The sequence below is a fragment of the Molothrus ater genome, chromosome 3 (genome assembly GCF_012460135.2).
Source record: "Molothrus ater isolate BHLD 08-10-18 breed brown headed cowbird chromosome 3, BPBGC_Mater_1.1, whole genome shotgun sequence".
Taxonomy (NCBI): Eukaryota; Metazoa; Chordata; class Aves; order Passeriformes; family Icteridae; genus Molothrus; species Molothrus ater.
The window spans coordinates 49,281,007-49,301,939 of record NC_050480.2 but is presented as its reverse complement, the minus strand read 5'-3'; the positions used below and the strand labels follow the sequence as shown (position 1 = coordinate 49,301,939).

Genomic DNA, 20,933 nt, shown 5'->3' with positions numbered 1-20,933 from the left:
CACCTTTGTGTGAAATTGAGTAGTTTACAGCGAGGAAGGTGCCCTGCTGTGCCTATTGTGTGCAAACAAAGAAGGACTGCTGCGTCATGGGATGGTTGGAGACATCTTGGGTACAGTAATCCCAGCGCACTAGCGTTTTCAGTTCTCAGAGAAGTAAGAAGGGGAGTCAACAGTTCTGCTATCCTGGACTTCTGCAAGACAGACTTTGGCTTGTCTAGGAGACTGAGTGAATCTCTTGAAGGACAGTCCCAGAAGGCAAAGGAGTCCAGGAAAGATGACATTCTTCAAGAAGAAAATGCTACTGGCAGAGTAGGAGGTGATTTCTGTGGAGGTGGGGAAGACCTGTCTGGCTGGACGCAGAGCTTTGGCCTATGACCTTTGGAAGAAGGGGCAGGCAATGCAGGAGGACTACAATAATTTTGTGAGGCAACTCCAGGAGAAAATTACAATAGTCAAAGCCCAACTAAAACTTAGTCTGACTACTGCAGTAAAAAAATGTTTCTCTAAATACATTAGTAATGACAGGGAGGCCAAGAAGAAGCTTCATCGTTTTTTGGGTATGGGGAGAAACATAGTGACAAAGGACCTGAAAAGAGGCCGAGGTACTTAATGCCTTCCTTCTCTCATCCTTTAATAGCTAGACCACTTGTTCCCCAGGTACCCAGCCCCCCAAGCTGGAAGACAGTGACAGAGAGTGGAATGAAGCCCCCATAATTGAAGGGGAAATGGCCAGTGACTTGATGCCACACTTGGACACTCACAAGTTTATGAGGCCAGATGGGATCCACTCAAGAGTACTGAGGGAGCTGGTGGAAATGCTCACAGAGTCACTTTCCATCATTTATCATCAATCTTGGCTAACTGGGGACTTTTACTAAAGCCTTTGACAGTTTCCCACAGCATTCTCCTGGAGAAACTGGCCTGTCGTGCCTTGTACAGATGCACTGTGAAAACCTGGTTGGACAGCTGGGCCAAGAGAGTGTTGGTGCATAGAGTTACATCCAGCTGGCAGCTGGTCACTAGTGGCATTTCCCAGGTATCAGTTTGTTGTCATCATACTTCAAAGGCTCCCATACCTTCTTGGTGATTTCTCAAGGGCATCTCCTCGCAGCACTGACTCCCTCTTCTTCTCAGTACAGACAAAAAACTTCAGCCCTCTTCACAGCCCAACCAACAAGCTCCATCTCTCTCCTCACCCAGCTAACCCACTCTTTTGTAGCACTCGTCTCCTTATTGGTCACAGCTGTGGCCTGTTAAGGGCAGGCCTGTTCCTAATCTTTGGTGATTAGTACAGCTGCAACTCCTCACGTGTGAGATACCTTCTGCACTATTCTCTTACATTCTATCCCTCCACATCAGTTCTATCTCAATGTGGGGATTGCTGTTTGTAGATGTTTCAGTGATTTAGAGCAATGTACACCATTCTGCATAGTTATGCCTTGAAACACTTTGTTTAGGAACTCAGTCCTGAATTGTGGTGCTAGTTTTCACAATATCTAAAACTGTATTGTGAGTAAAGGCTAAAGATGACAGCTGTCCTCCTACTTCAGAGAAATTTGGCACATGTCAGTATTATTTGGCTGGATTATTTACAAATTTTAATAATATTTACAAATTTTAATAATATTTACAAATTTTAATAATAATTTGATTATAATAATCAAAAGGCCCTTCTTTTGATATTCGTTATTTTCCCCAATAATCCTGTCATCAGGACCTCTCCTTCTGCAGTGTAAATTTGATTTTTTTTTTTTTTTTTGCACACTGAAAGAACAACAGCATGGTGCTTTTGTTCCAGCTGTGTTTCTAGACCTCCTTACATTTTCATTTCTGCTTACATTTTCATCCAGACTGGAAAGCTAAAGTAGGCCTTAAAAGCAAATTATTTATGTATCTTAGGAAGAGTGTTCAGACTTTCATTGTTTTTGGGATGGATGTATTCTGACCTTTTGTTTAAGGCTCATTTTAGGCATTTGATTTCAATGGGACACAGAAGCAAAAGCAGCAGTCTAAATTCTCTCTTTAGGTAACAGAGACATGGCAGTAAAGTCTGCAGGGGTGGAGTTGGCAGTGATTGCTTCAAACTTCTGATCAGCTAAAAATGTCTTAGATTAAAAGACATTTGAATATCTTTTAAAATAATTGATACAAATAGTTTTTACATTTTACAGATAAACTGCATGGGTTTAACCACAAGAGAGCAGTATCACACCGGGTCTATGTTGCAAGTCTTCAACTAAAAGAGAAATTCTGCTTTGTCAGCATAAAGTCTCACAACAAAATTTTAATCCCTTTATCTTTTTATTTTTATAGTGATATACACTAAATTGTAGGGGTAGATGATTCTATCTTATTAGCATTATGATGAACTGTATTTATGTGCACTTGGATTAGTAAAAAGTCAACACCTGGCTCATTTATTCTCTTCGCAAAATAAAACTGCTATTTCATTTTCTGGGAGAACAGGCTGAAAATTTTATGTGGTGAGTTAGAGAAGAGCTTGAGCTGGCAGTAATTTTTTTTCTGAAAAAATATTCTCTTTATCCCGTGTAAAATGACCATTGGAGATTTCTCTTTGTGGTCCAGTACACACATAACTTCTAGCTTAGTGAAAATATGCTGCTTTTTACTGATTAAAAGTCAAAGTGACAATAGGGCATAGAGCTTCACTTTTTTTTTCTTTCAGATGAAACACTATACTGCTCTTCTGTAAACATATGCATTCTTTGCTCCTCACATGTACAAAGTGACTTGAACCAGTTTAGGTGTATCCGTAAAGCTGGGTATGGGGATGTTTGCGGAGCTGGGCAAATTTTAACCTTTAGTGGTGTCAATCTTTGAAGTGTCCACTTCATTCTTCCTGTCTGTGCTTTCTCTTTGGTAGCCAACATTTTGTTTAGTCGGAAAAGTTAAACCAGATTGATTGTTCCCACTTCTCTGTTTCACTTTATAGTTCTCGTGCCATAACACAGCAGCTGTGTTTGCTGGGAGACAGTTGCCACTGAGCAACAGCTGCTGGCATAAAGGAGCAGTAGGAATAAATTTAAAGTAAGCTTAGTTTTAGTTTTTTCCCTGTGTTATTTTTGCCTTATGGCTGTTTGATGCATTGTTACCTTACAGTTTACAGCTGTAAGTATTTGTCCTGTTTTATCTACAATGGGAACTGTAGGAATAACTGAAATATCAGAGGTTGTGTGTTCTACTGCTGAAGTGAGAGGTTGCTGTCCTTTGGAATATTGGGGGTTTTTAATGTGTATTCTGTTGTTTCTTACTCAATTTTGTCTGTCTGGTATTTTTGTCATAATTTTCTAGCAGGTGTTTTTGCTTGACTTGCATACCACGTTTGACTGTCATCTACTGGGGCAGGCTTGATAAACCAGGCTGTTTTTAAACTCTTTCTTTGCTTGTATGGAAGTGTTTCTGAAGGGAGGACAAACTCAATGTTCTTGGTGTTAATTTATTAAGTGGGGAGTTCCTTACCAGCATGTACAGTAGGAAAATAATATTCAGCTCAGTATTTTGTGATAGTAAAAACAGGTAGTTTGAAGATGCACTTTGGTTTGACTCAAGTGAGATATGAGCATTATCAACACCTCCTGTTCCTATCTGCTTATTTGACCACTCCAGTATTTTTCATCCATTTGTGTTTGCTTCTTCTGTCTGTTCCTCTCATATGCACTGTCTGCACATGCAAGAATTATATTAAGGCTTTACTAGTTACATTTCTGAGGAGTCTGCTTTTTCAGGACTTCTAGCAAATCCCAGGCTATTTATTATTTTTCAGTAGTGGCATAGCCTTTCTCTTACTCTTTGCAATTTGAAGAGTATACTTTGTATTTAGTATATCAGAACAATGCAGCTGCTAGTGAGACTTATACCAAATAAGTATAACCTAGCTTGTCGCTGAACTGATTTTTCATGTTAAATTAGGCTTTTTAGTTCACAAATAAAAGAATATATTGAAGAAACATTGACATAAGGCGAGCAAAATAAACAGAATTCGTGAGATCCTGCTTCGTGCCTTGTGAGCTCTCGGAGCTGTTGCTAGGAGAAGAGCTTGGTAACAGTGCTCAAAGCTGGTAGTTGCCTGGGGAACCCAGAGACACTTGTGCTATTTCTACACATCTGTACCAAATCACAGTATTTTTCTTCCATGTACCCCCTTTTTCCTCTTCTCTAGCATAATAAAAGTTGTGGGGGATCTTGACCACAGGACTAAGTCCTTTGTCATCCTTCAGCATACAGGTCTCACAGTCAAGACTTAGAAGCTTTTATGAAAATGGTACTTGGCCAGATCTTGACTGAGCACGATAGTGCTGAATAGCTGACCCAATACAGGTTGAGGATGGTGAACATCACACCTGGTGATGGGCCCTGGTGCTTTTATTCGGAAGTTGTTGCTGTTCCATTGCTTTAGTATGAGTAAAAGTCTCACTTAGGAATTGCATAGATTTTGGGAAAAGTGGAATGTATTTACTGAGGAATAAACTCAGGATCACTAATTACCAGTGAAGTAATTATTTGATGGACGAATAAGTTAAACTCTACTTACTAGAACAAAAAACTTAGAACTGCAGATGGCTAAGCAATTTAAATCTGCAAATTCTAAAGAAGCTGGCTGTCAGACATATCTGGCCCTTTATATTTACTTTGAATGAACTTTACAGTAATACAGAAATTCAGAAAATTGTGTCATCTAAGTTTTCTTTTTAAGAAAAGTGGGGTAAGACATATGACTATAGGTCGATTGGCATGTATCAATTCTAGGCAAAAATACCCTGTACAATGGTATCCTTTTGCACAGTTGGAAATATGGGATTGATCTCTTGTGACTTATTGTAAAATAGATGTTTTAGATCATCTTTAACAAAAGTAGCTGCAATAGAAGAGTGTAAATTAGAATGCAACATTTTTATTACCCACAAAAGTAGATGTTAAATGGATGTAGAACTGATTAGCTGGCAGATAATAGTAATCACTGAAAGGAAGTATTTCTACTAAAGATTACAGAGAATGGTACTGGGCTGATGCTGTTTCATATTTTTAGTAATGAAATAAGTGATAAAATTTGTGGATAATTAAAACTAGAAATTACATAGAGAGAAATAATGAAGATGTGAATGATGGCAAAAAGCCACAATGATAATGCCATAGCAGGTTAGGTCTTCAGAAGGAAAGTACATTCTAGTACAGTCAGTTGAAAAACTATAGAGCTGTTTCATTCACACTGTATTATTTCAGAAACAGAAAATCTGTTTGCAGTGACTTATTTGTCAGTGAATGCACGAAGATTAAAAAAAGTGCTAAAAGCTTCTTTCTGTGTCAGAGAGAAATTTTAATACTAGCCAGTTGTAGGAAGTGAGAACTAAAATAATTTAAATGAGAGTGCATTTCAATAATGAGCATGACATCCACAGTGGGAAGTGGTGACTTTATTTCTTCTCTGTAGTAGAGCCCAGTGCTGGTTTGACAGTGACCCAACTACAGAGTGAAACAATTGTCCCTTTTTGACAACGGTGCCTTCCTTCCTCATATGTTTATTTTCTAGTGTATTTATCATAGGTTGTCTCAGAAAGAGAACAGCTCTTACTATATTTGTTTTATATTTAAAGTCCTCTTAGTTTCACAGACTAACTTGTGCTGCTCTTGAAGGTGGAAACTCTTTGCCAATATTCAGATATTTAAGAAGACTTCATTCCATCACGAATCTCAGTAAAATTGAAGCTTGTAGATGTGCCATGCCAGCTGAAAAATGACATCTGCATTATTATATAAGATGTCCCTGAGAGCAATGTAACACCCACAGGCAAAACTTCAAGCTGTCAAGTAACTCAAGTGATGATGTAAGCTCTCCCTTTAAATTAATGGCACTGAAGTATCGGAAAGAATTGCAGTTGGGTTGGTGAAGGAATAAACTCGAAAGGAAAAAAACAAAACAAAATGGGACCCCAAACCCCTACCAACATGTCCAGATTTTTTTAAGGTGCCTGGAGGTCATCAATTCACTTTTTCCACAAAACCATAGAAGTTGTGCTCTTTTATCATTGAAGTAAAAGCTGTCCTTTCACATGTTGCTCTCTTCAGGATCTGTGATGATTTGCTTCTTGACCTCTAACATGACTCTTTTATTAAATTATTTCTATTATAACAACTTGTCTGTGGGAGCAGCATGGTGTTCCTTGTGCAGTTCCTGATCCATAACTAGAGCACTCCAAAGTGTAACCACAGTAAAAATAAATAAACTACACCTCTATTTAGCATTTCTCATACAGCATCACTTGAGTTGTCATAATCAAAATCCCAGATAATTTTGTTGGTGGTTTGTATTTCAAAGCCTGTCAACATAAAGGCCTAAGTAGTTGAACTGTTCAGAAAAAACTGTTCAGAAAAAAAATGGAGGCTATTGGTCACACAGGATTATATTGTGACATGTTTAGGTCTTAGGCAAGTGAAGGACTTGGTAAAAGGCAGCTGAAGTCCAGACTTTTCCTATGCTTCACCCTAAGCAAACATTAATAGTAATATCATTGACTGTTCTTTCTTAAAACTGGAAAACTGAAATACTCTTTAAAAAAAGAGAAAATATTTCATACTATTGTAAAGTATGCTTAATAAAAAGTGGGATGGGAATTGAAGCAGGTCTGAGCCTCAAGAAGCTGTTTCTCTTGAAATCAAAAAGACAGGCTTTATTACAATAAAACCTCCACAGTTTTATCTAGGGAGAACATAGAAATCATCAAGGAAGACAGAAAATAATAAAGGGGTTGTGACCTTGCATGCAAGTCTTTGTTTCTACTTAATACCTTTCTGAATTGCAGCAAAGTCTCTTGGGCCCCTCTCATGTCTGGCTGACTGTGAAGGCTCAAAAGAATTTTATTTACTTGCTGCATTCTCTGAGTGAGCTGTGAGCTTCTTGCTGTGGCTCTCTTGCATGAGATATCCTGTAGTTTCTGATCTTTCTATCTTCCAGCTAAATCCAGAGCATCTCAGAGAAGAAAGAATTCCCTGCTTCTCTTGAGAGGGAGGGAGAAATCACATTGCTCTTTAAAATAACGTAACTTACGAATTCCAATTTTGTTTGGAATCATAATAGATACAATCATTTCCCAAATCAAATTATTTTTTGTGTTGCTTGTGATTAGTTGGTGTTTTGAAGAAGCTGACCATAATTAGATATGGAGGGGAGGGGAGGGGAGGGGATGAGGGCAAGACCTCCAAGAAGGTAAAAATGAGGCTTGATAACCAGTTTTACTTGTCTCCAAACAGGACTCCTGATAGACCAAGCACAGAGGATTTGTGAGGATAAAGTGCAAAAGGAAATCAACTGCACAGCTTCTTATCCAAGTTTTTTCACTTTGATTCATGAATCCCATCAGGTAACATAATTTGTTTTATCTTTGTAACTACAATGGAGTTAAATGAAGGAAGTGTGTTTGCTCTGTTAAAACTTTAGTACACACCTTTATGTACCTAAAGCCAATGTGCCAATGTCACTTAGCCATTTTGCGTAGCTGATGTACCCATCCCAAATCTTATTTATGTTTCTTGATTTGTTTAATATCTACCTTTATATAGGCAGTCTTCAGGCAGTGGCATTGTTGAGGAAGATTTCCTTTTCATGTGGGAACTGGGGCACTTACCATGCACATCTGTGTGCATATTAATTCAGCCCTAGCACTGAATAAAAGAGACTTCAAAGCACCAGAGTTCAAGGGGCCACTCCTTAATGGTCCATGCAGAAATGGTGGAGCTGGTGGCAGTAACTTTCCTGATGCACTGAGGGAAATAAATGTGCCACATAAATGTTGTACCACAAAGGGCAATGGTGATGCCTCAAACTAGTTGTCATCTACATGGAACCTCATCCCAGCAAAACAGTACATTTTTTTAAACAAAGTAATTCCACTCATGTTTTGGTCTCTCAGCTGAGGATACTAATGTATCTATTTTTTCTCCTCCTTCTAGAAGTTGACTTGAAATACATTTACCCAACACAAAGCATGGCAGATACAAACAAGTGATCTTTGGGACAATAGTTTCTCAATCTGCCCTTGAATCTACCATATGTTCAGTGTTTCCTATTTTCTTTGCATTTTGGTTGCCTAACGTGGACTAACCCCTGAGAATATCTGCAGGTGTTGGTAGGTCTGGTTATAGAAACGAGGCTGGGCATCAAATACATGTGTAAGTGTAGCACCAGGTTTTTGTTCTTGGTAGCTATATTTTTTTCATAAATATGCTTATGTATGAGCTAAGCTCATAGGAATCCTCTACACATACAAATGGAAAATCTGGATTTGGAATGTAACAGCTGCTGAGTAGCATGAGTAGGTCAGGAAAGCATCATTTTAAACTAATGGTGGATTTAAGTATTAAAGTGTATTTTCTTCAGGATTACGGTTTTAGTAATATTTATTTGTAACCAGGAATTCCCTTTTTGTTTCATATAAATGTTAAATCTTTTAAGCTTTTCTATGTGGTTAAAGGTTAATATATTCTTATGGCAGCAACTTCCATATGTACTGCTGCACTTTGTTTACCTAAGTTTTGATTTGGGGAATGCAGAAGCTTTCAGTCTGCCCAAATGTTCTGATTTTTTATAGGTGATACTAATGAAACTACAGTATTTTCTCCTCTCTCTCTCCCTCCTGGAGGCTTTTCATGATTCAAATTGCTTTTTGCCACCCTTTGCACTTCCCACTCTTGTACTTGCACGTTCTAGAGGGGGATGATTGGTATACAAACTGAATTTATCTTTAGGTGGTAGGAGTGCTGGAAATAATAGGACAACTTCTCTGTTTGTATGAATTCTAATACTCCATTTTAGTTACAACTTCTTAAGACACCCAGATTCTCTTCCTAATCCAGTAGTACAATATATTTAGAGCTCTGTAGGGTACAGGATTCAAATCTTCTCTCTAAATTATATTACTATAAAATCTGACATGAAATTAATCTGCTGCTGCAATACTTCCTTGTGTCTTAGGTCTGCATGGCCAAGGTAGCTTTTAGGAAGTGCTGCTGCAGGTAGCAAAATCCAGTTGTCATGGATTAATGTGCTGCACAGTGTTCAACTCTGCCTAAGAGCCAAACTAACCCAGGATGCAGTGAAATGATCCACTGGTTTTACTGGTAGAGCGAATTTAAACTCTTCTCTAACCTGTGATTCATTTGCTGTCAGTCCCTAAACAGCTGTTTGAGACTCTACTGTACACAACATCAGTGAAAGATTGAGAGGTGTAGAACTGGGGACACCACAAACCTGCTTTGTTGGTAAAACCAGAGTATTTTGTAATAGCACTCATTTTATCTAGAAGAGGATTGGACATTGGAGAGACCCTGCCTTCCTCACCTTTAGCGAAAAGGAGTGTCTGTCACATAATTGATTGTCACACTCATATTACATTGTTTCTTCTCTTGTTGAATAGATATATTTCCAAGATTTTCCACCTGAACTATAAACCATAATTAAGTATTTGGCCAGGACAAAAATATTGCCATATAATTAACTTTTCTTTTGCTGTTCATTGATGCATTTCAACTTGCTGGTCTGCATTTTTCGTTTTGAACCATGAAACATCAGCATCCATCCAGACAGTGCCTGTGCAGAGTGGGAAGATGTACTGATTTGGCTACTTGAAAATAACTGTTAAATCTGTTATGGAAAACAGAGTGGTTTTCCAATGGTGACTGTGTAGAAGACTCCTGGAGAAACCATCACAACTCCAACCCTATATAGGACAGATCTCTAAGGGGCTTCATTCTAAAATCAATTTTGCAGTTCTGCTTGCATCTGGGGGACAGAGGAAAACACTTAATGTGATACTGAAGGGTGGATTTTTTTTTTAGAAAAGTTTAATTTTAACATGTTGGCTAAATAGCACTGAAACAAAATATATTTCCAGCTCCTGTATTTTGTTCAATTGTAGTATTTGCATGGCACGAACTATGGGAGTATTGTTGCTGAGCACTTCAAGATACAAATGAATTCTGGCTTTAGAAATGTGTCAGAGTCAGGAAGAGTCCCTGCAGTGATACCCATCAGTGATGACAAGTATTTCTCACTTAGAAATACTTATCAGTGTAGAACATCAATACTTCTCGTATTTTTAATTAAACTTCAAAAGCTCCTGTCATGTTGCACATATAAAGAACATGGTCTGAAAGAGAAATGAGAAAATGGAGATTAAAACTGACCAATGATCCTAAGGAGAACTCATTACTGGAACTGAAACAATAGTTTAAGGAAAACTCCTTCAAATACTTAACCAGGGTAGCATTTTCCCTGGGGTTTGAAAATCCTTCTACTACATGCTTAGGAAAATTACATGGAAATGCTTTCCTTGCTGGGAACTCCATTTATATTCATACATCAAGTCTAAGGGGAAATTTAGAGAAGAGTTCTTCTCAGAAACAGCACACTAGGAATGTGATTATTCTGTTGGTAGAAAGGAGAGGCAGTGAGAGAATGGAGGCAGTGGGATTTTTGCTGCCTTGTCAAACCAGAATGTCTTCTGCAAACAAAGGAGATCCTTCAATCAACTGGCTTTACCAAAGAACTTGGAACACTTCACTTTTTCTTTTTATTAGCTGTCATTCTTCGACATGATGAATACTTACAGCAGTATGTTAAAAAAGATACAGTTAAGTCTCTTGGCATCACTGCATAGCAGTCACAGCATTTTCACACAATCTAGTGCTTCCTTTCAGAATGATGCATATGGCATATATACGCACATATGGGGGCTGATTCTTGGTCCCAGTGAAGTTGGGGGGACCAGTGTTTGGCCCATAGAGTTGTATAAGATATGCGACTATGTATATATAAAATGCTTTACAATAAACATGACATATACAATCTTGAATTCAAAGATAAGCAGAATATATTTTACATCCGTGTCAAGCTTATGGTCTGCACTTAAAAGTTTATGTACCTAAAATATTGGATGGATTATAGAAACAAAGAGCAACAGTTTGCACCAATCAAAGTAATTTGAATACATATTCATGGCATGAAGCTTGCCTTGTGTTTTTGTTCTGTGTTTTGGGATGGCTTTTTTTTTGGATTTGTAGGGTTTTAATTAAAATTTAATTATTGATTTTTATGGGCCACAGGGATCATGGTGACACAGGAGGGGAATGGGCATACTTTATGGACAACTCAGATTAGTGACTCAAAATATAAGGCAATAAATTATGGCTAGTACAGTGTCTGGTACCTGAAAATACAATTGTGACTACTTGAGTTTTTCCTTTCTGAGGAGAATTCATTTGGAAGGGCTAAGTGTGCCTTCTGTGTCTAATTTCATGGAAACTTTAACAGAAATTGAAACTCCAGATTACAAAAGCTGGTGAGATCACTATGCAGTGTAACAACAGCCTTCTCTCATTTACAGCTTTCCCATTAATCGTTGGGGAGGTTTTGGTTTTCTTCATGAAAACCAAGTTTATACAAAACTAATTGACCTGTGTTGTAGATTAAGTTAGACACAACTGCAGATCATGTGGTTTTTTTTCTTTTCCTCCATAGACTCTACTTAATCTCAGCTACTCCTGTCTTTGTTCCTTTTATTCCAAAGGTACATGTTGTCAATAGTTGTTTTATTCCCCATTTGACTGGTGGCTGAACCATTGACACAAACACGAAGGCAGGTAAAATCTTTACTTAATGACAATGCATACATATGCATTAGTTTAACCAGCCTAAGACTTTCATTTATTATAATTTATTATTGTAAGTTATACAAAATTTTGCCTCTTAGATGACATGAAATCTTCATTTAGAGGAGCTAGATTTTAATCTCATTTGTGGGGCATAAAACCATTTTAACAACCTGCTTTTAACAGCTTTTTTCCTCTTTCTAGATATGAAAACCTTAACTCAGTTTGAAAACTTCAAAATCTTTCACCTACACTGGCCCGGTGGGAAGGAAAAATTATTTACAAGGGCCTTCTGTAAAGTGGCTGATAGGGCTGACACCACCAAAATCTGTGTTATCTGCATAGCTTTTCTATTCTGTGCATCAGCAGCCTGTTGGCACACTGGGGAGAAACCCCAGTGCAGAAATGCCCTCCAAACCAGAGCATACCACACGTGTGTCACAACTGCATGTGCTAAGCACTGGTGCTGTGGGATTGGCTGTACCAGTTAGGGTTTCTACGGGAAATCAGATGGCTGCATTTTGCATTACAGACCCCAGGGAATCAGGCTGCCAGGTGTCTGCTGCCAGAGCCTACCCTTTCTCAGCACTTCTGTCTGGAGCACCTGAGGCAAACTGGCCCAGGCCCAAACCTGTGCAATGGGTTTGGCTCACAAGTACAGAAGTGTTGCTGGGGCCACCCTGAACCTCTTTCAAGCACTGTTTCATTACACAAGGTGATTGAAATCTAGCAGGTACACTCAGTGCACCAAAATCCCTCGTAATAATTTTGGCCCTTACTAGTTTGTAAGGGCCTGATAATTTTCAGAAGAGCTTTTTAAAGTTGGAAAGTTTTAACATAGTAAGAGCAAACTTGTAATGGAACCTGTAGGTTCCACTTGTAGAAAAGGGCTTGGATTTAATGTGGCTGTAACAAAATTTGATTTGTACCTAAGCCTTCCTGTGGACCTATTTTCTGGAAGCTCTTCAGAAACAGCTCGACAATGTTTCTGAGAACTTTTTATGCTGCTAGATGCTGAGTTTAACTAAATTTCAGAACATTTCAAAAAAATTCTTTGAGCTAGATGGCAAAGGGCTTCCATTTCTTAGTAAAAAGATAAAACATGGGAAATTACATTCTTTTGTATGGACTTAAGTGCTTCTAAGCAGCACATTACATCGCTCACATAATGTCCTAATAATTGTCCTACATCTGTCAGAAGGAAAGGTACACTAAAAAGCTGCAAAGTGGTGGTGCTTCCACTCCCACCACCTTCATGTGCTTAAGAAGACATTTATGTCCTGTAGTTAGAAACAATTTAATTCTACTACAACTCTCTTGAGTGCCCTTTGCTTGCTGTGGTCCTTCTATTATATGAATCTCATTTAGATTAGTGGGAGGAAGAAGGAGGTTTTCTATTGGTTGTACCTTACATAACAGTGGAGGGGCAGAAAAAAACATCGCTGGAGCGCTTTGTGTGCTCATTGCACACAAACTGCCCTTTTTACTTCACTGGCTTTCAGCCTCTTTTCTCTTTTTCACAAAGAATTAGTGGAGTAAATCATCCTTCACTAAAACTCATACTTTTTATTTTCCTCTAAACCCATTAGTCACCTTATGAGCATGAACCTTCTCTCATCAAGTCAATATCCCATGTAATTGAGAAAAATGTATTATATTTTCCCTTGCACTTCTGTGAGTAAACATCTTTCTCATGCTTCTCAAACACCAACTTGAAAAGCTCTTTCTTTGTTGGCCTCTTCAATGTCTTCACATCTCAACATGACTACCCAAATGCGACCACCTGGCCACATCTACTCGTTCTTTTGGAAAGCAGCTGTACAGATTTGATGTACGGGGGGTTCACAACAACGCTGCACTTCCCATGAATGCAGTTATTCTTTCTGGGGGCAGAGGAGCGGGGGACAATCCCTTTGGTGCAATGCAGTTAGTGTCTGAGAATACAATCTCACTGAAATGGTAGAAACTTAAGGAAAGTTTAATAAAGACTTTCAGAACTGAGGTTGTTTATGGCAGAGTTAAGGCCAAGTATCTTTCACAAAGATGAGATCATAGAAAATTCTTCAGCCACTATGATAGCTAAGAGCATTATTAGTAGTCTGACCACAACACCTTTTTTTCCTTCATTGACTGAGACTAATCTAAAAGTCAGTTGAAGTATTCTTTTAATTAAAAGAAAAATACAAATGCATTTTGATGCTGACTATCTAAGGAGGGCATGTGGGGAAAAAATCAGCTACACTGCAACATCTCTCAAGAAAATAACTGAACTCCATAACTAATGCCGTGCTTTGTAGATGACTAAGCTATTTAGTAAAAATTCACACGTTTGAAAAAATGGTAATCATGCTGAACTGTCAAATCATGTGGCGTTGCTGTGGGGCCTGGGGGTTTTTTTGAACTTTAAACTTCAGGCGCTGTGAAACATTTGCCTAGATCGAATGTGCAAGGTGCCATGGATTAACAACACGGACCCATATGGAATGTGTTTGAAGTTTTCAAGAAGTTATCCTGCCAGACTTCATTTCTTAATGACCTTTGATACACCTTGGATAGTGGAAAGGCAGTTCAGAATCTTATCTTGTAATCGTATGATTTTGGCAGCTATCAGAAGATGAAGGATGCTAGAAGTTAAGGCTTTTATCCACAAACAATGGTGTATATTAATAAACTCTATACCATATTTACAAATGCTTTCTCTTGTATTAAAACTAACAGTATTCTGTTCACAGTGCCAATGTTTTTACAGGTAGCAATCATCCCACAGTACTCCAGTATTTTGGCATGGGAATCAGTAGCGCTTTCTATTTACAGAAAATGTACACATATGAATATAAACAGGTAACTTGAAACAGTACTCAAAAGATAGATCTGTTTGTGTTTCAAAGGTTTAGACTGTACTACACCTTCCCTTTCGGCTGCGAGGGAATACTGTTCCTTGCAATGAGAAGATGCCCGTCTTTTATCCAAAGTGGCATAAAAATGATTACCAAAACAAGCCTTGTTACACTGAAGGTGTGTATACGGAGAGTAACTTCAGTCCAAGGTTTAGAGATCTGTTGTTTAGTGCACAGAATACAAAAGTTAAAAAGGTTTTTAACCACTAAAACAACCCAACTCTCTGCCCTCTGTGAGCACTGTCCTGCTCAGTCCATGTCCTCTGGATGCTGGAGATGCTGGTGGTTTCATGTGCAGCCCAGCTGCCAGCCTAGAAAGGGTGTGGCTCTCTGGGCCTATATACATATGTCACAATATGCCTTGTGGTAAATGAAAAGATCACCAAGAGTGCCTCTCTGTGCCCCTTGTTCTCTCAGCAATCCTCCCTGCTTCATGGCAGCTGGCCTGGCTTCCCGGCTGCTGGCTGGGACTCCGCGTTGGGGCAGATCGGGATCAGGAGTGATTAATGGCATCAGGCATGCGCAGAATGGAGAGAGGGGAGAGGAACATGAAGATCAGAAAGAAACCCAGCAGAACCATGGGCATGTTCATGAGGACCCTTAGAGCTCTGCCATTTCTTGCCTTTGCACGGTGTTGGCAACAGGCTCCAGCTCCTCGGGACCTTTTTTGCTGCTGTGACCAAGACGGAGATAGCAGTGCTAGAAGGAAAAGTGCAAAGCTGCCACTAAGCAGTCTCTTCTTCATTTAAAGTCTGTTCCTGGCTGCCAGTCACTTGGCCTGAGTGGTCGTTGCTCCTACTACTGCTGTGTTGCTTGTGGAGCAAACTTCTCCACTTGGCCTTGTTCCTCCTGAGATGGTTTAGCATGTTTTCAGATAGGGGAGTGTTGCCTGTAAACTGGGCCCACCTCTCAAAGAGTGGCTCAACGATGTATGTCATGAACCCTGGAGAAACACACAAGGGACAGCTGGTGAGCAACAAGTTCATTCCACAAGTGCACTGCCCCACCGAGTGCCTCAAAAGCACAGAGCAAGGTAAGTGGCAAAAGCCCTGATGAGAAATAACAAGCTCTCAGACATCAATTCCTTTTGAAATGCACAGCTTTTGACCAGCATACATGACAAGATATGGCTTTATCTGTGTGTGTCACAGTAAACTCTGTGACAGTCAGCAACCCTTTGAGGAGATTTCAGACAAGAACGTAACTAGTGTTTAACACTGGCTGCAATTTTTTCCCATGGGTATTTTCCCCCTATGCAAAGACTCCTTTGTCTTTCTGTTCAACATTTGGCTTAGATAGATTTCTTTTTGAACATTTTAATTTAGAACACATTTTTAACTCTTATGGTATCCACAGCTCTTATTGTTAAAACAACTGGATCGGAGTGGGGCATGTGGTGAATAAAAGTTTCTCTTAGAGCTTCTGCCATAGTAAGATAAACCTGAAGGGAATGAAACTAATACTTACCAATCTGGATGCTTGGTACTGTATCCTTTTGCTGATTACAAAGGGGGCTTATTTCCAGTTCAAATTTTTGTTCCAGATCACCTGCAAAAAAAAGGGGAAAAAAATATCTTTTTCTGACACTTTTACATAGGTATCTCTTCTCCATACCTATGCCACACTTTTACAGTGTCTCCAACTGTGTGAGGAGTTGGAATCTTCTACCAACGATGACCATGGTAAATGTCTAAATACCTTAATTTTCTGGACTTTTTCTCTTTAGGTATCAGAGAAACCAATTATCCATACAAAGAAAAATCTAAGAAAAGATGACTTTTAGATGACATTAAATCTGAGCACGTAAGTGTTCTGAGGACCTTAATTTTTAAAATAGACTCTCTTATGTGAAAGGTTTTTAAGACATTCTAGTTCATTTACTACTTGTTCAGATCACTTCCTACAGAAAACTGCAGTGTATCAATTTTAGATTTAGAGTAGTACTGCAGTGGAATTTGCTAGTGTGTTCTTGTGGAAGTGGCTTGTAAAGGGAAGAGTGTTGGAGCCTGGAATCCCACAGCTGTGGCTGCATTAACAAACTGGTAAGGGCCAAAGCATGGACTCCAGCAATGTTTCAAGTGTCAAGAGCTATGGAGCTCAAGTTATAAACATGGCAAAAGGATGAAATTAAAAGTCTGTCTTATTATTGTGCAGTAGCTGGGTATCAAGCTATGCCTTTGCTGCTGCTGCGCTGAGCATATTTATTTCCTGGGTCATCCAGGAAGTCCCCAGAGAGGCATCTGCACAGGACTGACTTGAGACAAAAAAGTAGTTGGCTGAACTCCTATCACCTTCATAGCAGAGTATTTGACTGACTGGACCAGGAGGTCTCCAGTTCCAAATCTGGGACTGCCCTGAAGATTCCTGCAGGCAACTCCTGCTGTGACCAGCCCTGGGGACTGTTTTGAATTGTTGGAAGAAAAACCTGCCTGGGGGATTTGCTTGCTCCAGATGCCACCTCAGACTGGCCTTGATGCAGAACTGACCAGGTTTGACATTGAGAGGACACTTATAAACAGTCAGTAGAAATTATTCCTGCAGAAATGGTCACACAGGACAGGCATACTGTACATAGTAATGGCAGGAGATGTTTTTTATGGAGTTGAATGTAATCAATAGCAACGACCATGCTGGATTTAAGAATTCAGCAGAAAAACATCTCAGAGGATGTAATTTGCTCACTGCCATGCCAAGACAATGGTCACTTTTTCTGCTGAAGGGACTGCATTCCCCATGCCTGCAATTACTTCATGCAAAGATTGCTCTGAGTTTAGTTTTGGGTGTAGGGGTTTCCTTAAAACAAACACTCTCTGTCTGTGAGTGCAACGCGTTCATCCTTTGTGATTGTCAGCCTTCCCTGCCAGTGTACAATCCTGGTTACTTCAAGAGGTACAGGACCTTTCCTGTCTACAGTAAGGAAGGGAAGTGAGAGTTAACTATGTGCAAGCTAAGATGTGCCACTTCCCCTCACACAATAATATTTTGTCCATCTGATTTACTAATAAGGATGTAGTTAGGGTGGTTAGGAAGATCTTTCCTGTAAGAAAGACAGACCTGCTAGTTTAGACAAAACACTGTATTCAGCCCATAAAGAAATATTTTGCTTTAAATCCACTGTTTTTGTTTAAAAGCTCTTTTCTCCCCATGAACAGTTTTTGCTATTGTGCTACTCAGGTTCTATAGCCCCATATAAAACACTGTGTACATTTCTAAGCCTTGCTTTTCTTCCCTCTGAAGCATGGAATCACTTCTTAAATGTGAACAGAATATTTTCAGTTCTAACTGAGTGCTTAAAAAGCATCAGGAAAACATTTTTAGCTTCATGAACAATCAAAAGGAACAATTTAGCAAAACTGAGACACAATAACAGTTTCTTATGTTTCCAAATGTGCAATTTGTCTTCTTCTCATCTACCCTTCCAAAAATGTTTGACTAAAAGAAAGTTTCTAATTCCACTGATAACCCCTCTGTAGGTGTTTTGGGTAGAAAATGATTGACTCAAAGTATATCCATATCTGTCTGGCTCAAAGTATATCCGCGTCTTCTTGTCTTTCAGAAATCACTTAATTGACAAAAATTAGATTTGCTTTTGCATGGTAAGAGCACTGGAAGATCAGGATCTGAGTCTCTATTAAAATGGCCTTAGAAATGTTCTATTAAAAAAATGTTAAAACTTTGTTCCAGGAGGAAGATTAAACAAAGCACTAATTGTGGTAATATCTGTCTCATCTATAGTTAAAAATCAAAACATGAGGCCTTATGGTTTCCAAATATTAAACATAATGCTGAAAAATAACTCCAAGCCCCATCATTGTGTGTAAGGGGGTAGAGAGGTCTACAAAAACACTTTAAAGTGATAATGATATCTATATGCATGCTATTTAATACTGGGGGTGTTGTACCACTGAACAGGGTTATACAGCCACTAGTGATAATCAGACCACATTTTCTGTATAACTGTCCCACATAAAATGCTCCTTTTCTCCCTGTGGTGCTTCTAACTGGTCTCATGTACTCAGGTATCCCCTTTCAGAGATGTATTTTACATGTTAGACGAACAAATCTTGAGGTGAGTGGAAAAAGCTTACATTTGTAAGAGTTGAACTGTCTTTCTCAGCGTGGTCCCCTAATACACGAAAGGTGATACTGCGCCTCATGAGCTGCCTGCTGATTATGCTTTCACTACACATCTGACTAACTAAACCTGCACTGGGCAAGTTGCTTATGTTGCTTCAAAGGCATCAAAGTCAAAGACATTTCACCAGCTTAAACTGACATTGGCTGAAAATTGACTTGCTGGCCTGTTTGTCCTTGTTACAGACTAACTATACCAGGTGCCAGCTCAGATGTGGCTTAATTTTGTAGTGCAGAATATTAAATGAACTAAGAACTTCATTGTGTGCTCTTCTACTTGCCTTCAACTCTCAGGATGCTCTGAACAAAGAATTTAGCAGTGATTAAACTCTGCTGCACCCTGTATTGTAGCACAGCATGACCTTGCCTATGCAGATAGAGCCAAATGGTGTAATTACTCTGTTTCAAAAAAAGCCCTGCTTGACTGTGTTCTCTGCAGGGGTCTGAAAACATTTGCAGTAGGTTCTAGCTGAGGTTTGGCTTGCCTGCTTTGGCCCTTTCAACAGCATGCTGGGAAGCACGTTTGAACCCTTTCTCTGCATTTGCAGGCAGAAGAATGTGTCATATTTGGTAAACAGCGAGGGTAAGGCTCCCATCAGCGTTGTAGTGGGAGCATGAAAAGCGAGACAAAACCCAGTCTGAGGATTTTGGGGCAGCGTGGCGGCGGCACCATTCCAGCTCAGAAACACTCATGGCGACTGGAGGGTCTCAGAGAAGAACCCAGCCATGGGCTTTGCAGCTGAATTCAAGTGCTGAGGCACAGCAAAGCCCTCCCTCCTGCCTGATGCTGGTAGAGGAGCAGAGAAACACCTGTTGCTCTTCTACCCCTTCCCACTTTTCCAGTGAGGCAGCGCATCCCTGAAGAGCTCATTCTCAAGGGACATTTCAGTTCTGCCTCTGGCTTGTCACACAGAAACCATGGAAAGCTGAGGCGGAAGGGACTGCTGTGAGCTGAAGGGGCTGACCTTGCCGGTAAAACTCTTCGCAGACCCGTTCACTCCACTGCTTGCTCAGATCCCAGACCCGGCAGGGATTGCAAATGTCAGCACACTTGAGTGCAATCTGAAAGCAAGAAGAAAAGCAGTACTGAGAAAGGAAGTTACTGTTTAGCAGTGCTTCAGCAGTAAATCTGCAGTCATGGAGCTCCCAGGCCCCAGCAGCGATGCCAGGAAGGGTTAAGATTACCTTTCAGAGGCTCAGCCTCACCCAAATGTGCCCTTTGAGGAAAGAGCATTTATTTAAGCTGCAAACAAAACTTTTATTCAGCCCTCCACTTTACCGTAGTGAGAACAAGAGCAGGGCCAAATTCCAAGGCTGCAAAGTGTTTTGGATATTCCTTGGAAGGAATAAGCCAACAAAAGCCTCAGGCTGGCTCCTGCTGACTGCTTGGCTCAGCATCCATGGCTGATGACAAGGAAGGGAAGAGCCAAACTGGTGTATTTGGGCATGATTCCTCTGTGGTCTCAGTGAGTGACCTTGCATCTCACTTCAATTACACTTCATCTTAATGTCTGCATATTTTTGTTTACAAAGCTAAGCACAGGGCTCTCCACACTGCCCCTGGCCTGGTTTCACTTAGTTAACTAGTACTTTTTAGTGCTTTGTAGGAGAATGAGTACAGGGGAAAAGGTTTCTAAAACCGAGTAACTACTTCAGAAAAGTAAACCATGTAATAGTCTGCCTGTCTTACTGCCTTGGAACAAAATATCATGTGCCTTGTTTCTTCACAGACTGAACACAGTCATTCAGTCTGACAGAAGTCAGAAGTCATTCTGGCACGCAGGAAGAAAACATAAGTATTTCCTCTTAAGAGTTCAGACCTGTGAACCAGCAGAGGGAAATCTCCAAGTCATTCTTCTCTTTGGATTAAGCTGATTAGCCTTAATGTTACTATCTACTGCAAGGACCTTTCAAACATTCTTTAGCTGACTCCAATCAATCAAGAGTTCTTGATCTTTTTCTTTTCTTCTTCCGTAACTAATCCACCAGATAAGTGAATCTTACTATCTGTTCCCTTGTTCCTAAGTTCCTAGTGCATAAGAAACTTTTTTTTTGCCATAGCTGAGAGCTGTAATTCCTCTGCTTTTGGTATTTGCACAACTTTCTTGCCTTATCTGTCCAGAAATATGGTCAACCTGTCACCCTACCCTGCACAGTCTGTGAGGGAATCTGACAGAAGACTGTGTTTGAGACAGAACAGGTGAGAAGCTACTACATTCCCCATGCTGCTGGAGGGGGAAG

At 39.7% G+C, this 20,933-nt stretch overlaps 1 protein-coding gene across 4 annotated transcripts in view; it reads right to left on the bottom strand.

The window, feature by feature from the left end:
• Positions 1–10,560: 10,560 nt before the first annotated feature.
• Positions 10,561–20,933, bottom strand: part of PDE7B (phosphodiesterase 7B) — a 170,311-nt gene continuing 159,938 nt past the window's right edge. For all 4 annotated transcript variants that reach the window (XM_036380206.2, XM_036380205.2, XM_036380207.2 and 1 more), the window contains 3 exons: positions 19,658–19,754; positions 16,026–16,106; positions 10,561–15,501 (listed from right to left, as the gene is read on the bottom strand). In XM_036380206.2, coding sequence (XP_036236099.1) covers positions 15,284–15,501; positions 16,026–16,106; positions 19,658–19,754 — 396 coding nt within the window. In that variant the 3' untranslated portion in view covers positions 10,561–15,283. The remainder of the gene's footprint in view (positions 15,502–16,025; positions 16,107–19,657; positions 19,755–20,933) is intronic.